The 21612-nt window shown below is 45.4% G+C and overlaps 1 protein-coding gene across 1 annotated transcript in view; it reads left to right on the top strand.

Moving 5' to 3' along the window:
* The window catches only part of MSH2 (mutS homolog 2), a 1146446-nt gene that overhangs the window by 164873 nt on the left and 959961 nt on the right, over window positions 1–21612 (top strand). The window contains exon 5 of the mRNA XM_069608417.1: window positions 2617–2766. Within this exon, the coding sequence (XP_069464518.1) occupies window positions 2617–2766 (150 nt within the window). The remainder of the gene's footprint in view (window positions 1–2616; window positions 2767–21612) is intronic.

The following is a 21612-nucleotide window of genomic DNA, read 5'->3' as shown; positions in this document are numbered from 1 at the left end:
GTACTATGTGCACTACTGGTCTAAACATACCAGTGTAGCTGTTTGGGTGAAAGCAGGAGCACATGGTCTCTTATGTGTCTGTTTCCTATTTTTTGTTGGGACTATTTTTACTGCCTATTATTTTTGGGGCGGATTTGCCTATTTTTAGGGAGTAAAAGTAGTCGGTTCACCCCTTATCTGTAGCACTGGGTAGAGCAGATCCTGAGCCGTGGTATGTGGTCTGGCTTGGCTCAAAGAGCAAAACTTAAGCCAAGCCACAAAGATTCATACCTTGTTGCCAGCCTCACGCACAACCCATACCTGTCACTCAATCTCCAACCCCCACAACAAAAACCAATATCTGGTAGCATTGTTCCTGCCCGCCACAACACCAACCCATATCAGATTTCTGTTTGCTCTGCTCTGATAACAGACCGGATACCTGTAACTGGCATACCAATTTTGGAAGATGCAGCATAGTCCTGGTATGTCCAGGGTCCCACTCCCTGCATGATGGGATGCGATCCCAGTCTGCACTTTAAGATATTTGACCACATCCTCTCATCGCTTGTTGATATAAATGTGTGTCAATTGACAATTTTAAGGAGTTGAAAACAATACTCGATTTCATTAAAGTACATAAATCCCAATATAAACCCACATGACCAATATATAAAACCTTATGCTAAGCAAAAAGAGCGATTTATAGCTTCATTTTCACCAATTTGAATGTCCCTCAATACGCACCGGAATGCAAAGTGATGTTGGCATAAACTATTCCCTGCGTTTTGCAACTGTACTTTCAAGGCTTAGCCTCATCAGCAAATCTGCGTGAAAGGGTCAGCTAATTGTCATTGTGAGCTGTTAATGTGCACCGCTTGTAGCTGGCTCAAACTCTAGAGGATATATCCTCAATCTTTCTGCAGACACAAGTAGGAGTAATGGGCACCACCCACAGGTATGGATGGTCGGAGATTGAGGACAAAAATAAAATGGCTGGGTGACAAGTGGAAAACTTCTGCAGGCAAGCTCCTCCGTTGCCCAAGACCAGTGTGACTTCCCAGTGCCTCCTTCATAAAATGGGGTAGTAAGTGGAGACTACATGACCACTCCCAGTACCCCGGGGAACAGTAAAAGAAAGGGTCTTGGCAGGCTCCTTTTAATAAAGGGAAATTCCCCAGGCAAACGCTCTTACGAACTAAACCGTGTAGTACATAATCTATTTCACTTATGTTAAGAGAAAAACATGGCTCGTAAGTAACCGTGCAGTGAGCAATGTGGTGTCTGTACACTGCAAATGATTAATATTATTATCGTTGTTGCAAACACTGTAGTTTAAACGACTATATCCAAGTGGGGCTTTTTGTGTAGTGCACATTTAACTGAATCACTTTTGTGATCCCAATTCTGGCTGTGAATGCACGTCTAGTGATTACCACTGCATTGCATGGATTGGCCAAGTGTGGAAGCCACGTTTTTCTCATTTTGCAGTTTTCAGTCCGGACATGCTCCCATTGCATCTTTTAGTTTTGCACCAGCATACAATTCCTGGCAAGAGATAAACCAAGGACTCTGGCCAAGAAGATGAATGGATGGAGTTCTTGAACTGTCGTTGGATCTCAGTGTCACTTTAATTTACTGTGAATGTAACGACGGATGCGGTGATACTTGGCTCAAGTTGCGCTCGTTCACAAAGGCAGTCGAGCCAGAGCCATTTTAGAGTATGATGTGAGTTTCTTTGGTTTGAGTGTTTTTCTGTTTTTGGCTGGTCTGGGAGTGATCCGCATAGCCCCACCCACTTACACCAACCTCCATTCTTCCACGTTCCCTGGCAGGGATGCAGTTAACTTTGCCTATTAAGAGTGCCACAGGGCGCTCTTGGTATCTGCCCAACCCCCTCCACCACACAACTGTGGTGGCAGCTTACTTTGTGACTGTGCTGGTAGTCTGCAGAATGGTTTGTTCCCAAGTTGGGGGGAGGGTTAAAACAAGCTTACTCACTGGGGTGTTTGGCAACCTGAAATATTGTCAAATAAACTTGAAATGTCCTCCCATTGGAGCATTCACGACTTCCACGCTTCCAAACAATAGATCTAAACTTGGATTCATTATGGGAACACATAATCTAGTGTTGTGATTTTGACTGTGCCACGGGGCAGTGATTCCCTGGAAAAGCTTTATGCAAAGTTTCAGAGAAATCTGAGAAGCAAACCAGTGTAACCTTGACTGCAATAGCATAGACACACTGATTCATAAATGGCTCTTTGGGCCGTTATGAGGAAGGTGAGGTTTCTAGCTTTGAGGTCTGGTCCTCTGTCTCCCTCCACGGACGGAGAATCCTTCGGTACCATAGTAGTAATCTGCTGTATGCATCTCTGTACAATAAAACCATACTGGCGATTCAACCCAGTTTCCTTATTCTTTCATTGACCGAACAGAACATTTATATCATTCATGTATTAAAGTGAATTTGGTTTTAAAACAATTTAAACTGCTGTATAGCCTAAGTGATGAAATAGATTCTTACTTGCAGAAATGGCAATAAACCATCAGATGGTGTGAACTGCTCTCTAAATGTTGACATTTTTGCAGTGATTAATTACCACAAGGATCAGTGAATTTATTTTGTTCTTCTAGGTGGCCATGGCATCATTATCGGCTGTCCTTAAGTATCTCGAGCTGTTATCCGATGACTCAAACTTTGGACAATTTAGCCTTACCACATTTGATCTGAATCAGTATATGAGACTGGATAATGCAGCTGTGCGTGCACTCAACCTTTTCCAGGTATGTTTTAAGTATGCATCAGATTTTTTGCCTGGTTGGTGTGCATTCTGTTTGTGAACATTGGACAACCACCGAACAAGTGAATCGCTGGCTAAATAAAAACCAGTACACAATCGTCCTTATACAAAGGGATTTCTTTTGGTTTGTAAGGTTTTAATTAATTTTTTTTTTTTTTCGAGCCTTTTTAAACCCACCATAACTTTGCTGGTGTTTTGTTAAACGTGCTCCAACCAAACGACTCGGACTATACTATACTACATTTGTAAGGGTGAGGCCAGGCATGTAGTTCTCTGCGGTCCTGAGAAATGTCTGTCTTGGGCTGATTAAGCTGTGTGTAAAGTCACATTGTAATGTAAGACCAATCCAATTTTCTGAAACGAAAGGCTTGCATTTGAACTAATTTGCATACCCACAATGCCCTGTTGATGTGGCGGTGAACTGCTAGCGATGATTACTAGGTTCCCCGTTGTGACATGTGACTTGACTCAAATGGAATATATATATCTTTATTATGCAAAAGAAGTTTGAAATTCTTATGCGATGCCAACATCGGTGAGACAACAGTAGGCCAGTAGCGTTTTCTGTAAACAAGCTACTGGTCTCCATTCTTGAGTTTATTTAAATAAAACTGAATGTTCAGATTAAACAGAATTTTCAGATTAAAAACAGATTTTGTTTGTCCCAGATTTTGTCATTGGATTGTCACAGAGAGCGGAATTAGATCAGGGATATTTCTCAGTAAAATGATTCTTTTAAAAATTAAATGCATTCCATAACCGTTCTGACCACCATAACTAATGGTGTGCAACTAATTGGCAGGTTCTCAGTGAACAAGTGGGGGTGGATTAGGAGGGGGAACCCTTGAGGTTTTCCTTTGGAGAGTCAGACCATGTTGGTGGAGAGATCACCATGTATACAAATTCTAGCTGTTGAGGATGTAGATATCCTCATAATGGTCAGAAATCCCCCCCTTCAGTGTATCTGCAGAAACAACTCCATACCAACACTTGCAAAAGTGAGATAGGCCTATGAGGAGTAAAGGCTCTGGTCCTGACCGGGCTTAGGAAGACATTAGGCATTTTTACTCTATGTTCCAACAGTTGTTTTCGGCCATAGAGCCCCTGCAGTCTATCCTGGTGTTCTAGTTCATTTATCGAGGCTAGCAGTGTTAATGATTCATTTTCCCCAATTTTCTGAAGCCTCTTTGCCTGCTCTGTTATTTAGCCGCCCTGGGGTGGCTTTTAGTGCATGGAACACTGAACGCTGATGTCTGGAAGGTATTGAATGAACCAAAAATCACTGGCAAAGTGCTGGGCAATGCTCATGTGTAAAAGGGGCATAGCAGTACTTCAAAAGAGGCAATCCAGCCCAATTTGCTAGGTGTCATCCCTTCCTCATGAGACCACAAGAAACCCAGATCCCGCGTCATAGAGCCTCATCGGTAAGGTGTAGCTTTAGTTTGCTTGTTGCAGAGGAGAACTGATGGGTTCGAGCAGTCTACTTGAAATAATTCTTTGTCCATTCCATTTGAAAGCACAATTGTATGGCAATTGTGATAGTCATGCATGCTTTCCTGCATTTTAATATGTGAAGTATGTTGCTTTTCTCACTTTTCTGTGATGGCCTGGTTGTGGCATCTGGTATAAGGAAAACTAAAACTTTCCACAATAACTAGCCTGGAGGGAAGGATTTGTCTTGCAGTGCGTTGGCAGATGCAAGGTCTGCAGTGAGACAGTTTACTTATATTAGAGAATTGTAAAGAAAATGTCCTGGCATCCCTGATCCTACATGCTTTGGCTCTAGTGCAGATGCCACCATACAAAGAGACTAATCTTCTGGTGGCACTAATTGACAATGGGTTAGCGGCTGAACAAAGGAGTGAATCGTGGTCCGCGGGCATCAGTAGACACTCCTAAACTGACGGTGACTGACAAGGGATATGCATGGTCTGTGTCACACCACCTCAGTTGATCAGTAACAGCAGTGTCTCATTCTGTATCCAATGACTCTGTGAATGTAGAGCACAAGGAGGGGATGGTAGAGTAGAGTAATCACCTGCACTAGGCCTGTGTAGTTAATGAGCGTGGGATTAGGTGGTATGGCCTGCTGCATGTGCCTCAGGAAGGATTGAATCTTTCTTGGGGGGCGGGAGGGGGAAAGAACCAACGGGGTCTGTAGCAATATTGCAGAAGCTACACCAGTCCCTCTGAAGTATGAGGTCCCGCAGGGGGCCTTCCTATCGCCAGTCTTGTATAGCATTTTTACTACCCTACTTTTCACTTTACTGGAAAAGAATTGTGCTTTTCTAATTATGCCGATGACACTCAGTGTCTCATCACTTTGACACGAGATTATTCGGAGGATGTGAAAATGGTTAATAAGATCTATAAGCTAATCCGTGACTGGATATATATGAATGGCCTGGCACTCAACGTGAGAAAACAGAACTCATGGTCATAGGCTCCAGCCGTATACTTAAAAATCTCAGTACGTACTACCTCCAATTCCTAATTGGAGATTGCATAATTAAGACCAAAGACAATAAAGAACCTGGGGGTCACCTTTGACCAATCCCTCTCCATCAATGCTCAGGTTTGTAGTCTTGTATCCTCTTCGGCTTATTATATTAGACTACTGCATCACATTAGCCCCTACCGCTCTCATAACAGTTGTGAAACAGTGCCGAGAGCCATTATTGGCTCCAAGATGATGATTATTGTGGAAGTCTCTTGTTAGGCATCAGGAAGAGAGAACCAACTATACTTCAAATGATACAGAATAGCACCGTGAGGTCAATTCTGGGTCTTAAGAAATTTGATCATGTCTCTGCCAAGAGAAGTCTGCATTGGCTCCCCATAGAGGCAAGAAATGAATTTCGCCTGCTCACCATCACTTTTAAATGCTTAGCTGGACAATTTCCTGCCTATTTGGCAGAAAATCTAAAAAGTAAGAGAATAACTAGGAACTTGAGATCTAACACCCTCAAACTATTCCCCTCTACCAACCTAGTCTTCGTCAATAGATGTGCGTTTTGGGTAGCAGCACCAAAACGTTGGAATCCCATGACCGTGGATCTCCGAAGCTGTGAGTCACTTGACATCTTTAAGAAAAAACTTAAAACTGACTTATTAGGATAGGATGTTCTTATTCTTTTAATTAGATACTTAGGTAAGATTGTCTTTGTCTCTGCCACCTATGTTTAGGGTCCTTGTCGCACGTATGCCCAGGGGCCTTTTGGTTGCGCTAAACAAAAATGAATTAAAGTGAAGTAAAAGTAAAACGTGGGCCTACAAACAAAGATGGCTTCTCTACTGTTCACATATTGCTCAAAATCCCTAACATGACATCTTGCACCCTCACCCTGTGTCCTACCCCCAGAACCCCCGCCCCTCGTAGCTTTCTGCCATGGGACTTCTCGCGCTGCACCTGCTTCTGTGTCAACGTGTGCAAGCAGTGCTGCATTCAATGACGTCCCCACCGCCAATGTCACCCACCCCATCACTCTTGATGTCACCACGTTACTTGTGCAGCTGCTACGTGCGCTCTCCCTGACCCCCCTTGGCAGCTTTGAATCTAGACATTTACAACAACGCCATGGAGCAACTGGGCCGCTTAAATTGTCTGCCCATGTTCTGTAGAGAAGAGCTGACCTGGTCTCACTGGCTGTATCATGCAAACACAGCCTGAGCTGAACCTCTGACCACCAGCCGAGTGTTCTACTTGGTGGATCTGGGAAAGGGTAGTCACCATTCTATTGTTGCCCTTGCCGAAAGCAACAGTACGAGTGCAAGTCTGAACCCCACAGAACCACCATCTATGTAGCGCAGTAGGTTGAGTGACTTGCTGAGATTTTTGTTGCAATGTGTATGCCATGTAGCTGTTTAAATCTTTGTGGGGCTGACTTCACCTTTTCTTGGAATAAGTGAATCGTACTTGTTAAACTTGTTTCTATTTAAAAAAAAAATAATAATAACTGTCCTGTGAATTTATCATGTAAGTTGTTGCTTTGCTTTCCACGTTTATTGAACAAAGCATTATATTATTAGCCGAATCTGAGGATGTTGTCCCTTCTCCCTTAAGGGGAGGCCTTTCCCATGGGGCCAGGGTGGTGCATCCACAGTACACAAATCTCCCTTGGGACGGTGCACTGAGGGAGGATCACATGGGGAAAGAAGCCCCCTAAGAGATTGGGGATGACTATTCTCTGGAGACGTGGTATTCCCCTGCTTCAGTACCGCTGACCACTTCTCGAGTAGTTAGTGCACTCAACCCCCCCTACCCCCACCTAGCCAGAGCCACCTATGTTCTATTGTCAAAGGAATCAGACTAATATTCTTGACAGGACTGAAATACCAAGTAATTTACTTTGGGTTTTAGAAGAAGTACTGTGAAGAAGATGACCGAGCATCTGAGGATCACTTTGGAAGATCAACGTGAGCAGACTAGCTTCTCACGGGATGTCATTGACCCAAACGAAAGCAACAAACCAGCACAGGAGTTGAAAACGAGCTCAGCTGGGACGTAGAAGAATGACTATCCTCTGAGGAGGAACTGCGGGAGCTGTGCAATCGGCGAGCGGACGAGAGCCGAACGGAAAACCATGAATGGAGGAAAAGGAGAACACAAACCTGGTCCATGCTGGAAGGGCTGCTCGTGCTGCTGCCGAAACAAAAGCTCTGGTTAGCCTATGCCCCTGCAATGCACCTGTGAGGAGGGGCGCACAGCCGTCGGACGTCCGCAGAGCAGCTGCAGACCCTGCCGCTTACCCGAATGCTACCGGAGCCTCGAACAACACAGCTGCTCGGTAAATGCTGGCACTTGCAATGAAGAAGCTAACAGGTACATGGGCTACCCGAGGGGCATTGGAGGTCCGGGGAAGCAAGGGGGTGAAGTGTGAAGTTGGAGCAAGAGGGTCTGGAGCCCTGAGAAGGGATTGCGAGTCTGGGACCCGCTCTCATTTGGAAATGAAAGTAGAAGTGGGGTCTGGTAGCCCAAGGAATAAGAGGGTATGGGACCCGGAAGGGACATTGTGGGTCTAGGAACCGCACCCAGTTGAAAGTCGAAGATTAAGAGGGTCTGGGATCCCGAGAATAACCAAGAGCGCGGAATCGTATGTTTGTCAGGTGAGTGAACCAGACAGATGCGACAACAAAGTAAGTCTGGGACCCACACTCATATAAGAAGCCAGAGTAACGGGTCCTGGGACCCTAATTGATGAAAGAGCAAACAACGGAAAGTTGTATGCTTGGCAGGGGAGTAAACCAAGGAAGTACAACCCTACATTGCGAGTCTAGGACCCGCACCCATGTCAAAGGCCTGGAGAAACGAGTAACAAGGTCTGGAACTCTGTAAGAGAATGAGAGATAGCCCATGAAAGGACAGTGGCTTGGCAAGAGAGTTCTCCAAGCTGCTCACATCTTTGCGAGTCTGGTACCCGCACCCACATAAGTTGAGAACAAGGGGGTTAAGGACCCTGGAAGTGAAAAGGACCTAATCCTGTGCTTGGTTGGGAAGTGTGCCAAGTTGATGGGCTAAACGAATTGTAAAGCTGAGAAGAATAACCTTGTAAATTACTCAGTGACTTAAATGGATACAGGGCTCAGAAGCCCAAAAGGAATGAAAGTAGAAGTAGTCTAGAGGAAAGGAACACAACCCTAGTCTTGAGTCCTATACTTATGAACATTGTTTATTTCATAACTTTTTGCCCGAGAGACTGAACTTTTCTGTTTGTTGGGAACTATCATGAACCAGTGCTTAATGTGTGGAGGTGTTTGCAGGGCTGAGCCATGACACTTATTGTCTCAGACTGTCTTTAATTATGAAGTGGTGATAGTCTGTGCATCCATCTACCAGAATGAGCAGGTGCGACCTGTAGTGTAAAAATGTTGACATTTTGGGGCGTCGTTATGGGTGGTGGCAGCTGTGGGGCGGGGGGGTGACTGCCTACCCGCAGTATCACAGGAGTGATGGAAAATATTTGGGCCCTGGACCAAATTGTTTACAAGTTAAGCACTGCCATGAACGCTTTACTTTGGGAAGAGATCATCCTTGCACAGTTGGCTTAATTTGTTTGTGTTGTGGACAGAGGTAAACCTTTGTGATAAGACTGTGAGACTTTTTGTTTTTGGACATTATGGCAATTTCACTTGTTTCTTTGAGGCAGGGAAACCCCTTAGCTCTAGGGATAGCGAGGCCTTTTTTCCCCCAACTCTTTTCTTGTTTAATAAAAGTCTGTACCCAAAAATATGCCTCCATTGTATCCGAGTCTTACTTCTGCACCCTCCCAATTAGCTCTTGAAAGACCACACAGGACGGATTGTGTGTTGGTGCTAGAAATTTAATCTGGAACAGGTTAAATATGTAGTCTCTGATGCTATAATCTGTAAACCGTGAACCATGAGACAAGGGCACAAATCTGGGCTTCCATCTTTGGCACATCATGTAATCCTGAGCAAACCAGCATACCTATCTGTGTTGTATTACCCATTATTACCACAACTGGGATTAACCAGCAGTTCAGTGTGTGCTGCAGAGACTGACACTCCTGCATGGTTGAATAGGCTGCAGTGTTGCTTCAAATATAATTTGAATTACAGTTTGTCTATTGCTCACTGTAGGACAAAGTGTCTTTGCTGCAAATCCTGGTTTTCCCACAGAAAAGTGAAATCCGTTATACTTGGCAATAGTGAATGACATGTGTATTACGAATGTATGTATACTTTACACATCACTCTTGCAACTGGAACAAAGACCCAGTCTTACAGCGCAGGGAGTTTTGATTCTGTTAAAGACTGAGTCAAGCATTATTCTTAAACTCCCTTAATGCTACCCTTCAGCAGCCTTTTAACAAACCTTTCCAATCACTAACAAAACATCAGAAAAAACTACAAGAAGCTAAACTACACTTGCCAAAGAGGAGATGCTCTTGAGTAGTTTTCATTCCTTCTTGGCCAATCCGAGACCTCCATACCTTCATATGTCACACACTGTCCTGGCCACCTCCCCATCTTTTGATGGTCTGAAAAATGAAACCACTTTTCTATCCTTATGGAGAACCAAAAACTTTAATCCTCTTCATACTCTCAACCGAACACTAACTGCAACTGTTGCATCACCATGATTTCTATGAACCCATGATTTCTGTGATCCTGCTCAGTTCTGTTATTGCTCCAACTCTTGAACTTTCTGTCCTTCCCATGAAAGGAAAAGGAAAGCGACAATCCTGGCGGGCTAACATCCCACATGTCGACTGGCTACTCAATCGCTATTATTGCTGGCCTGATCCATTGCCTTTTAATTCAATAAACCCCCTGCGGTGTGAGCCTGGTTAATCTTCATGTCACGACCGGAGGGGAGCAGTATGCTTATTCAAAGATTCCCATCGCTGTAGCTGCTACATTTGAAATCGGCTTAAGGTAAAATGTCATAAAAGTAGAATCGTTTGACCAAGCCACTGACTGAATGCTTTAGACGCCAGATCCCCTCTCACTGAATGCGGTCCAAACACTGGCACATCCTCTCCTGCCAGCTCCGTCACTTCTCTCACCCAAATATTGTAGATGATGCTACTGCTTTATATGGCTTCCTGTGCACAATAAGCGACTGTGAGCGCAGCTCCCCTGTCGCTCTTTCATACTCCTTAATAAATGTATCCACGCACAGTTTGGCATTACTTGGAAATTACTTGTATGAAATAACCACTGAATTCAATTTAGTGGGGTTTGCAATGTAGTAGGTCACCCCCTTCTGGAGGAAAGTCTTTATCGATCTCTACTGCTTCACATATACTTTTCTACAAGAAACTCGGCACAGCAAAACTGTTAGTGTTCCAGAGAACTGCTTTGCAAACAGTTACTCGTTCGTTGGCTGCTCGCCGTAAAGCACAGCACCTGATTGACATCCCATAAGGAAGCATAGCGTGGCATTGGCGGCTTGCAAATGTACACTCTTCAACAATCGCACCACTGCCCGATGTTTGCCCACTGGAGGCGCTTTATCTTGCTCATGACCCACTGAAATCGGTGACCTATACACTCAATACTTCTAAACACTCTGCCCGCTTCCGAAAGCACTGCTAGGAAATTGAGGACCTGCACTACCGGCGGAGAAACGGTATGAACACTTCTATGCTCCCACCAGCGCACCCACTTACACCATGCAGCACCGTAGCTCCTGGGAGTAGAGGGCACCCATGACAGTCTAATGAACTGTGCAGCCTGCCCTGAAATTCCCAGAAATCTACATTTGTGCCCGAAATCTTGCAGGCTAGAAATGTAAGACTCCCTGTCATTGTCAGTGGGTGTGCCTGACATGTTGGATCTGTTAGCAGTTCTTGACGTCTTGGAATAACTTGCAGGAAATCTGTGGGAATTTCCATCACCACTGGAAACTATGCTTGCGACGTCCAGGATGGCACAACCATCACCACTCTCATATCCTCCATGCTACTCTTCGCTTAGGATCTTGATATAATTGCGAAGTTGAAAAGCCTAATGTTGCACTCCTCCTCAAGGCTACAATCTGGAAGCAAATAGATCTATGTCCAGTGGTCCCCACTTCTTCATCATAACCTCAGACTTTTCTGTTTAACTTCCAGTCGCTGGAGTCTTAAAGGTAATGCAAGTTCCAGTTCGCTACTACATGGTCCACCCCTAGTATATACTCTGCTGTCACTAAAATCTTCTCCAGATAGAAGGGCCAGAAACGCTTTTGAGTAGAACGCAACAGTTCACTCGGTCTCTTGCAAACAAGCTCACCAACAGCTTCAAACAATAGTTGTGCAAGACCAGCTCCTGCTGCGACCACTTGCCACCTGACTCCCCATCCTAACCTGCTGGTGTCTAATTCCATCACCATATCCAGCCCATCTCAGAAGATAGCCCATCGGTTCCATGCGTCCATGTTGCTCAACCACCATGCCAAGTCTTTCTTTCCCTCTTCGTCTTGGGGGGGGAACTACTTGGTGGTGCTTCAAGCCTTTCCATAAGTGCTTGATCGTCAGTCTATGTAATGAAGGGCAGATGGAAAAATGACATGGATAGATGATGCTAGGAGCCCTACTATTATGGCTAGTCCCCAAAGTGAAATCCTCTCTTGAGTGCTCTCGTTGGGCCCTTCCTGATCCTCTTCATCTTCTGCACCGGAAGGGCAAACGTTGCTTTCCTCGTATCTATTACGACTCCTAGGAACTCAATTTGCTTGCTCTGCTTTAAGTCTAACCTCTTTTTGTGGATTAGAAAACGAGTAATGATGCAAGGTTTCTGACCTACACTTTCTCTTGAAGACTCTCTTGGCTAATTAGCAGTATATTGTCCGGATGTACTATTATCCTTATTCCTTTTTCTCAAACTGCTGTCATTAGCCTTAGAAGCTCTGTGAAGGTCCAGGGCATGGGAGACAGCCTGAATGGCAAACTCTTGAACTGCCATAACTGTCCTTTCTCCTGAATTCGTAGGAAACGCTGGTGCTCGTGGAATATCTGAATTGTGAGATATACCTCTTTCAAATCCATCCTCCCCAACGGGTCCTCTCTCCTGAGAATATCCATTGGGTGGATACCCTCCATCTTGAAGTGCTTGTACACTAACCAATCTTTGAGCTGCTTCAAGTTGGTCACTGGCCTTGCCCTTCCTGTGTACCAGGATCATGTTGCTGATAAAATCTGGCCCCTTTGATGCTCTGCTGCTGCAATTCCGCGTATAGCTGTACTCTGTCCTCTTGCATCAGCACTAGACTCCCTGGAACCCCGAGCTCAACTGGAGTATCTGTAAAATCTAGATAAAACGCTGAGAATGCCTGCAAAACCCATGTATTGTCTGGTGAATTCTGCCAACTTGCCAAAAACGGCACTGTCCTGCCTCCCCACCGGAGGATAACCACTGTGTTCCCATCTAACCTGAAGCAGGGTTCTGTTGATGGGAGGTGTCTGTGTTCTCTCAAGCCACTCTCTGGAAGGAAAGAACTAATCTGGCTGCCTGGTCTCCCAGTATTGCGCTCTTTAAGGGGCCTTCTCTGCTTCAGCCGTTCCTGCCGTAAACCCTGCTGGGAAATATCTTCCTGATTGATGACTGGGCTTTCTCTAGAGCTGTGAAGGTGCCTATGAATGTATTCCTCTTTTGCAGACTCCTTCCCCGAAGAGCAAACCGTGAACCTCTTCTCCCACTACGTAGGAGGCTAGGTCTCCCAACTTCCTATCAATCTTCAACAGTGGGCTCCTCCTTCTCTCTGAGGCCGGTGCACAGTTTGTGTTGCCTAGCAGGCAAACTGCTCTCTGAACCCAGTTGGCTAGGGTATGCATGTCCACCGGCTCTCCAATACATTTGGCTCTCTGCTAAATCGATCATCTTCGCCAGTGCTCCAGCTAGGTCTAAATCCTTATCCTGACAGCCCCTTGATGCTTGGTCAACTCCTTTCCTCACGTCCTTGGATGTCTTCCAAATGAAGATGCTCATTCTCGGATCCCTTTACTGTCTAGCCCCGCTCTTAATCATTCTGCTCTGAACTTATATCTCGTCTCCTTTTCGATCTGCTTATGCATACTCTGCGTTATATAGTGTGCTACTTTAGAAGTCAGAAGCCAATCAGATGATTTGGGTGACTGATGGTCTTGGGCTATACCAACCATGGAAGACTAGTTTGCTGAGGTACTTTTGTCTCGCGAGACTCCTGCTGCCCTTGAATTATCCACCCTGGCGAAGAAGGTAAGGTTGGGCACTGTAGATCTAAACAAAGCTTCTTTTAGTCTACCAAATGCATCGGCTGCCTCTTAGGGCTGTCTTTCCCAAAAATTCTTGATCTTGGGGTTAGGGGGCTAGAAGAGCATTTTCTCTTCCTGGTCTGTTCACAACCCTTATGGGGGTGTCCTGCAGACCCACCTTTTCCTGGATTGGCTTCCCTGACCCCTCTGGACTTCAGACTTTGCATCCTCCTTGCCAGCCTTCCCTCCTAGTAAGGCTTCCCGCATCTCTAACCTGTTCTGTACAGGTTTAATTCTTTGGGGGACAGCCTCCATGAGCGAGTGCCCTAGATCCTTCTTAAAGCCACTCAAGGTTAAGGTCCTTGTCCTTAATTGAGTCATAGCCATCCTGGCTATCCTCACTCCATTCCTCCTAATCCAATTCTTCCGCACTTGTACTTATCAGGTTGCACTACTCCTCCGCTAGATACTTTCAATCGTTGCCTTTTGCTTGCTCGGTCTTCTAGTACGGTTCATTTTCTTTCTTTTTTTGTTTGTTTTCCTTGCGCACGTTTTGACAGGCTGTTGATGTGCCATGCCACTCTGAGCAGCTTCTATTCACTGTGCATGCCTGTCACCTTTGCCTTCCCTGTGCTTGGCATCACAAACAAAAGTATCTGGTGAGCTGCATGATTTCCACGATCCACTGTGCGTCACACCTGATCGCTTCCTTAGAACATGGGCTTGCTTCCTGATGTGGATACCATTCATCTTACAGATCGGCACCATGTGCAGCGCACACCACTGTTCGCCACCTGGGCATATTTCTATTCCTTTTTTTTTTAACCGGCTAGCTATCCCTCTTTACTCTACTGAATAAAGTGTGAAGAAGTGTTTTAACACCTCGGCTCTTTCTTGCTGGTACAAAATATGGTGTGCACAAGGTACCAACAGAAAAGGTGACTTGCTGAAGTGCAGCAGGAGGTGGTGGCCAGTACAGTATGACACATGAAGGCATGGAGGACTGGGATTGGCCAAGAAGGAAAGGATAGAAAAGTACTCAAGAGGGTCTCCTTGGAAAGTGTAGTTTAGCCTCTTGTAGTCTTTTCGGATAATGTTTTGAAGTGATTGGAAACGTTTGTTGAAAGCTGCTGAAGGGTAGCCTTAAAGGAGTTTAAGCATAATTATCCCTCCGGTTTTGACTTAGAATCTTAATGTCAAAGTTGCAACTGTCCTACCTGTTCTTAAAAATCCCTCTGCTGACTCTCAAAACACTTCCAACTTTTTGTCTCTTGGCCCGCTGCTCCCAGTTTGAGATCTGGTTATGTTCAACTGAATCACTGGCTACTGTGAGGAGTTGCAAATGAAAGCCGTAAACAAAGTTGCCATGTTTTTGGTCAAAGACTTTTATTAACATAAACAGGTTGGGAAAAGGCGTTGCTGATCTTGCTCCAAGAGGAATTTCCCTACCAAAACAAAGGATCTATCTGTATCAGGATGTCGTCCTGTCACTCACACTAAAAACCAAATGATAAGGTGAAATAGGGAAATGTCTTTAACTGGTGATTGAAAAAAGTGTTCATAAATGAAAAGTAGAACACCTACAACATCCAGAGGGTGATTCCCTTCCCCTGGGTTCTTTGATGTTATGTCAATTTTTCTTGGGCAACAGTTCGTTGTGTCTTTCTTGGCCCACAACAATCCTGTTAGTTACAAAGCTACTTAGCCTTGTAGTTCCTTCTTTCGAAAGTTCCTTTGTTCAACAAACAGTCCTTTCTTGGGACTTTCTGTAGATCTGCAACTGCCTGGTATACTCTGTGAGGGATCAGAAATGTGAGATGGACACACAGGTATAGTTTTCTCAAAGGTTGCCATTTTATTATGCCTAACCTAACGAGGATGACCTTGGCTGGCAAACTAAAACTAAAGAAAAATGATGACGTGTGCAAAACGTATCTGACCGTGACACTAATACATACAACAAAATCAAACAAATGTTTGGCCGTTTTTAACTCCACAAAATAATATACCAAATCAAGCTCAAAGGATTTATAAAGTACTCCTTGAGACCAGGGTTGGACCCCTTTCCCCTGGATCCAGTCAGGAATACCTTGAGCATAGTTCAGATTCAACAGAGTTCTGTGCAGCAACAAAGTTCCACTCTACATAGCACAAAAAGTCCTATCCATTCATTGGCTCCTTCCACTTGGCAAGACCATGTTTTTCACAAATGCTTGGTCACAAATGAACAACTGTTATTTTCCACAGACTCCTTCTTGACGAAGTAAATGTATTTTCCTTGAAACACAAATTCCCAAACAAATACTTGTTCACTTCAAAAAGGCCAAGTAATTATTAGCACCTCATACTTCAAAGGAAACTCTTTTGTCAGGATATCATAGTAAGTGTTTTTTGCAAGTATCTTTAGCAATGTAAAAGTTGATCAAGAAAGGTGGTAGAATTACCAAGTTCCTTCCAACACACCTTTGTACCACAACCACAGTACTTCAAATCATCATAATCTTTCTATTGGTCCCTTTCCTGGAATACTCGCCTGCCAGAATGAAAACTCCTACAACTGGGTTCAGTGGTAATGCTTGTTCCAAGATTCTCCACACTAATATCCTAGGCGAGGTGGCTTGAACAATAACTTCTTCTCTTTACAACTCTTGACAATATGGGTTCCAGCTCTACCCAGACTGGTATTTCATAAAAGGGAAGGTGTGCCCTTGTCTCTGTATTACTATTCTGTAGCCTTTTGGCGATGCAGGGTACAGGTTCCTCTCCATTGGCATCTCATAAGGAGTGTCGGGCTCCTGCAGTCTTTGTATCACTTTCATGCAACCTCTTGGCTGCTGGCAATGCAGGTTACAATTATCCCCCAATTGGTATCCCTTATCAGGAGAGTCTGCCCTGGCTGCCCATGTATCAATTGTTTGTGGCCTTTGGCTTCTGGCAACACGGGTTATGATTATTTCCCAATTGATATCCCTTATCATGGAAGTTACTGCCTGGCTGCAGAGGCGTAGCTGGGGATCTGGAGGGGGCTGAAGGGGCCAGAAGCTCAGGGCCTACAGCCAAAAGGCTAACTAGCCGTGAGTCTTGACGTTAGCGTAGCCCCAGATCTTTTCTAGACCTAGCAACACCCTTGCCTGGCTGCCTTATTTCATTAGGTCGGTATTCAAAATCATAAGGTTCAATTATATGTCTTGTTCGGAGTGCCCCGGGGGGGTCACCTGGCGTCTCAGACCAACACACCAGTTTCATTTTGCATCTCCTTGTGGCTTGCTGGTACTGCAGCGGATCTCTTTGGGTCCGCCTGCACTCTGCGGTATGCACAGTCCTTCAGGGGAGCTCCGACAGCTCTGTGAGCTCTCCAGTCTAGCTTCTTTACTGGAGCACTTCACAGCGTGTTGGGAGCCCGTCTCCCACCCAGTGTAGCTTTCCCCTTTGTTGCTTGCAGCTGCTCCTTCTCTGCACAGCAATGCGTCCTGTCCCGCATTGTCCTCAGCTGGTGCTTCCTTTGCCTCCACAGCGTTGCCCCACTGCAGGCCCGCTGCCGCCTCTGCTACACCGTCTGCATCACCTACTCCTGCCGCGCTCTCCACCTGAAAATCCTTCTTGTATTTAAATGTCCCCTTATGGTGCTGTTTACTACAACTAGACTGCTCATTAAGCTTCATGGTACTTTAAATCTTCAATAACTCTGAGCCCCTCTTTCACGTCCCTGTACCAAAGGCATTATGGGTTCTGAAGTCCAGTCAAACAGATTTGTGAGAGTTGTCTATGGCAAGTTGTATAAAGAAGTTGCAGATTTACCCTTGTGTTTCAGGAGCTCTATATAAGGCAAAACCATAACTATTTGAGTGAGTCATATTTACTTCCTGAACCTCCAATGTACCACCTTTATGGCACTTGGCAGATTATTCGTAGCCTGTACTTTGGGTAGTTCTAGGAGCGGGATATGCACATTGGCAGCATGTGTTGGGGACAGGTCGTCATTTCGCACTCCCCTCACCATTCCTACAGTGTGTAAAGCTAAGGGGGGAGACGCTGCACCCCCATAATGATCATCCTTATGAACTAATATCGGCAATCAAATAAATAGTGTTCGCCGATGCCAAGCGACTTCATTTTGTGACGCACCAGACGCCATCTTTTACTAGGCCCGAGAAATGATCTCTAACCATGGCTCACCCATCCCTAGCGCCTCGCACTGACAGCCCAAGCCACCTCTGCCACCCGCCAGCTCCACACGAGTCTTGTTCCCATGGAAGTCCAGCAATTAATTGTTGCAACGTTTGGTATCCCTTCACGCCAGATGAGCTCATTACTGTGTGAGACCGGAGCAGGCCCCAGCTCAAGTGCCCATCCATCTCCACTAACCTGCCCATGCTCTTGACCCCCACACAGCTGGGCCATGATCCACCGGTCCCTCGCCCCCAGACTCTTAGATGTAGATAGACATCTGCCCCCTCACAGTGACCATTCCAGGACACACACCATATACCTAATCCTACCTGCCAATATATCCTCTCAAAGACGAATGCATGTCCATCCGTATCAGGTAGATCAAAACGCATGAGAAAGACACCTAGGTCTTTTTGTCGGCCCCCCGAGTACAAGGGTTGGAATGCCAATATATTTGCCACTGGTTTCCAAAAGCACCCCCACTCATGCAATTACTTTTTATGTGTGCCATGTGTCTCACGCAACCAGTTCCTGTTGCTTTAGCTTAGATAGATACCATTGTAGCGGCTTTCTGCCCTGAACTTCACTACGAGGCGATGAGCCCAGCAGACCCACGTGTGCTGGGAGCCACGACCAATTAGCATTGACCTCCCATATAGTATTGAATATGCCATAGGCCTCCCCCCAATCAAATGCTAAGAGTCGTACCGTTTATGAAACGTCACTGCTGACACTGTGTCCTTTTTAATGGGCTACCCCTGTATTGTTTGGCAGAGCGCTCTCGGGCAGCAGAGTTCTTTACTTGCATTTATCTTATATACATTTGTTTATTACTTGCAACTCATCTCCTGGTCTCATTCCCTAATGGGTTGTGTCCATTATTTGGTCTATTGGATATTGCATGTTTTACGAGGAGTATACCTTCATTTGGTGACCCCTCTTGCATGATATTCCTTGAGACCCCCCGCACTTGCGGCGAGATCCAGGGCTTCTCCGGAAGAGCTGCCCCACCTATGGCTGACCGGTCCCCAAACCGTGTACACAGATGAAAAGGTTATGGTGGGTTCTGGCTTTGAAAATACCCCGCTGCTTGCCTGACCCGTGTGCGGCTCTGAATTTTTTCACCAAGTTGGGTGAGTTTTTTTTTTTCCTGGGGGTTGGGTGGGTCCCAAACTCACCCCCCTCCCCCATAGACTGAATGGGGGAAAAACTTTGCGCACAGCTACAGGCCGAACGGCTGGACGGATTTTCACCAAATTTGCACCAGGAGCGGGGGCTGGGGCCAGAAAGTGTGCTTGTGTGTGTTTGGTGGAAATCTCACAAGTAATTTCTTTGTAAAATACTGAAATGCACGTCCCAAAAAATGTGATATCTTGGTCTACTCCGCGGACCCATTTCCCTGTTCGCTCCCCGGACAGAAGTCTCATTGGATCTCAGGACGGCATGGTGTCAGAAGTTTGGACGCGGCTGTTGGTTGGCTGGAGGGAAGCGTGATGTGAGTGAACATTTTTAGGGAAAGCAGCCATGGTGTATTGGAGGACAGTGCGGCGGCGGAAGGGTCTGGAAAATGTACCGTACGCATTGTGTTGGCGGCAATAAGAGAGGGAACGGCCGAGGAAGTGAGAAGTGGTTCATGCGACATATGTAGGGAACTATTTTCTGTGGTGGATTGGAGCCAGCTGTTGTAACGGTCTCCTAGCTTCTGCAGCCACCTGTTTGCGGCAAACTGTTTTCGAGGTGAGTGGTGGCAGGTCAATTGTATATGGGGAGTGATTTGCAAATGACATGGGTTGGGTGGGACTGCGGATGACTGTGCGGTGGGATGAAATGCAGTAGTTGGGCACATGGCGGCATGCATGGGTGATTGAAGGTGTGCTGGGTTTGTGGAAGGATTACACGATTTGGTGCATGGCCAAAGCCCGTAGCCTGTAGGCCATGCAATGAGGAGCGTAGTGCTGCAACATACACACCGCAGGAAGGCATGTTTGACTCTGCATCCGGTACGGGTGGTGCTTTCATAGTGCGGTCGGTGGAGATTGGTTGCAGTAGCGTTAGTGCTACAAACTGAATGTGGGTAGGTTGGCAGTGACACAGTACTTTGTGAATGGGAGTGGGTACGCCCATAGTATGTGATTGAAAGTGCACAGGGATGCAGGAGAGTGTCTCGTTAGTACATTATGGTAACTGTTGCAATTTGTTCCATGGCGGTGCGCTGTGGTTGGAGATGCTGAAGTGAAGTCATACTGTGTGGGCACTGGGTGCAATGCTTGTATACTCTCGGTATGTTACAGGGTATGGTTGAAGGGCAGCTTACATATGCTTGGATAGTGTGCTGTGTGCACAATGCTTGCAGTATAGGCAATGTTGTAAACATGTTGTCGTTAAGTTGGCAGTGAAACAATCCTTTGAGTGAAGGTGGGTTAAGACAATAGTATGCGATTCAAAGGGCATAGGGGAGCCGGAGATATTGTAATGTTTATACATTATGGTAACTGTTGCATGTAACGATGTGCATGTCTATTGCAGTGTGGAGGTTGGTTAAGAGTGCTGGTGCCAGTGATGCATAGTGGTAGTTGGTGATATGCTTCTATGTATGGTTGAATCACGGTGGGGGGAATGTGTGCAAGGAGCAGACCCACTGGAGCAATGCAGGTTTGGCAGTCTGAGGCACAGGGTGGTGATATTTGGAGAATGTGTGTGGAGCACATTAACGTGCTACAGCAGCACAAGTGAGTTGCAAAGAGTGTATAGTGCATTCTATGGTTGTGCTGATAGTTGGAAAATGCCGCAGTATTTGGTTTGCAGCAGGAGATGGTGCAGTGAGAAGTTGTGTAGTGTGGCCACAGGGTGCAGTATGTACGTAATAGGAGTATGGAAGTGGGTATGGTTGAAGGGCAGCTTATAGTTGGTTACTCTGCTGTGTGCAGATTTATTGAAGTAGGCCCAATGTTGTGAAGCTGCTGTGGATAGGTTGGCAGTGAGACAATAGCTTGTGAATGGCAGTATGTAGGGGTGGTGCAGGCTGCGCTATGCTTGTGACTTCTACTAAGTGTGACAGAGTCTCGTGAATGGGTGTTTTATGGTGTGAGGGAGATGGGTAGAAGTGCCGCTACGTATGTAACGTTTGTGCTTAATGTTAGGTGCCCACATGGTTGCTTTAAAAAACATTGGACAATAGTACATAACGATTCATCACTTTTGAGATTGTTCCCTAAAGCACCAATGATGTGTTTTTAAAAGAGGTAAAAACCTGAGGGATAAATTAATCAAAGCAGAAAGACCACTTAAAGAAAACCAGCAGTTTTTGACTACCCAGAAGAAGGGTACTTACCCGTGCCTTAATTGTACACACTGCAATAACATCACCTGGGGAAATATGTTTTCCCATCCCCAAACAGGCAAGACAATTAAAATACACGATTATTCCACCTGTTTGATATCGGGGGTTATCTATACGATCAAGTGCCCGTGTGGTAAACTCTACGTAGGCCAAACTACTAGACCAGCCAAGGAACGTTGGTCAGAACATAAATCCAACATACGATGTAATAGCCAATGATCACCAGTGGCAAGACATTTCAATTCTGAGCACCACACAATTGCTCAAATTAGATTCCAGATTGTTGTGGTTGTAAAAAAAAACGAGGGGGTGATTATCACTCTATGCTCCTTAGGAGAGAATTGTTCTGGATCAACTATTTGGACACTGTATATCCAAAAGGTCTTAACGAAGAACACTCACTCAATTGTTTCCTATAAGGTATTAATTTTTTGAATAAGGTTTTGAATTTGACTGTGAATCTGTAACATCTCATTGACTTTAAACCTTTAATGTGATTTTTATTCTGGTTACTCCACAGTACTGAACCATGGAGTTTTTAGAATCTCTCTACATGCAATATTATTAATATTGTGAATTGTTTACCCCTCTGCATTGCTGACTAGATTATATGTAACAAATGACGTATTCATCCATTTGA

Source organism: Ambystoma mexicanum, chromosome 4q (assembly GCF_040938575.1).
Source record: "Ambystoma mexicanum isolate Mex_15411 chromosome 4q, UKY_AmexF1_1, whole genome shotgun sequence".
Lineage (NCBI taxonomy): Eukaryota > Metazoa > Chordata > Amphibia > Caudata > Ambystomatidae > Ambystoma > Ambystoma mexicanum.
Note: the sequence above shows the minus strand (reverse complement) of the source record. Positions and strands in the feature narration are given on the sequence as shown.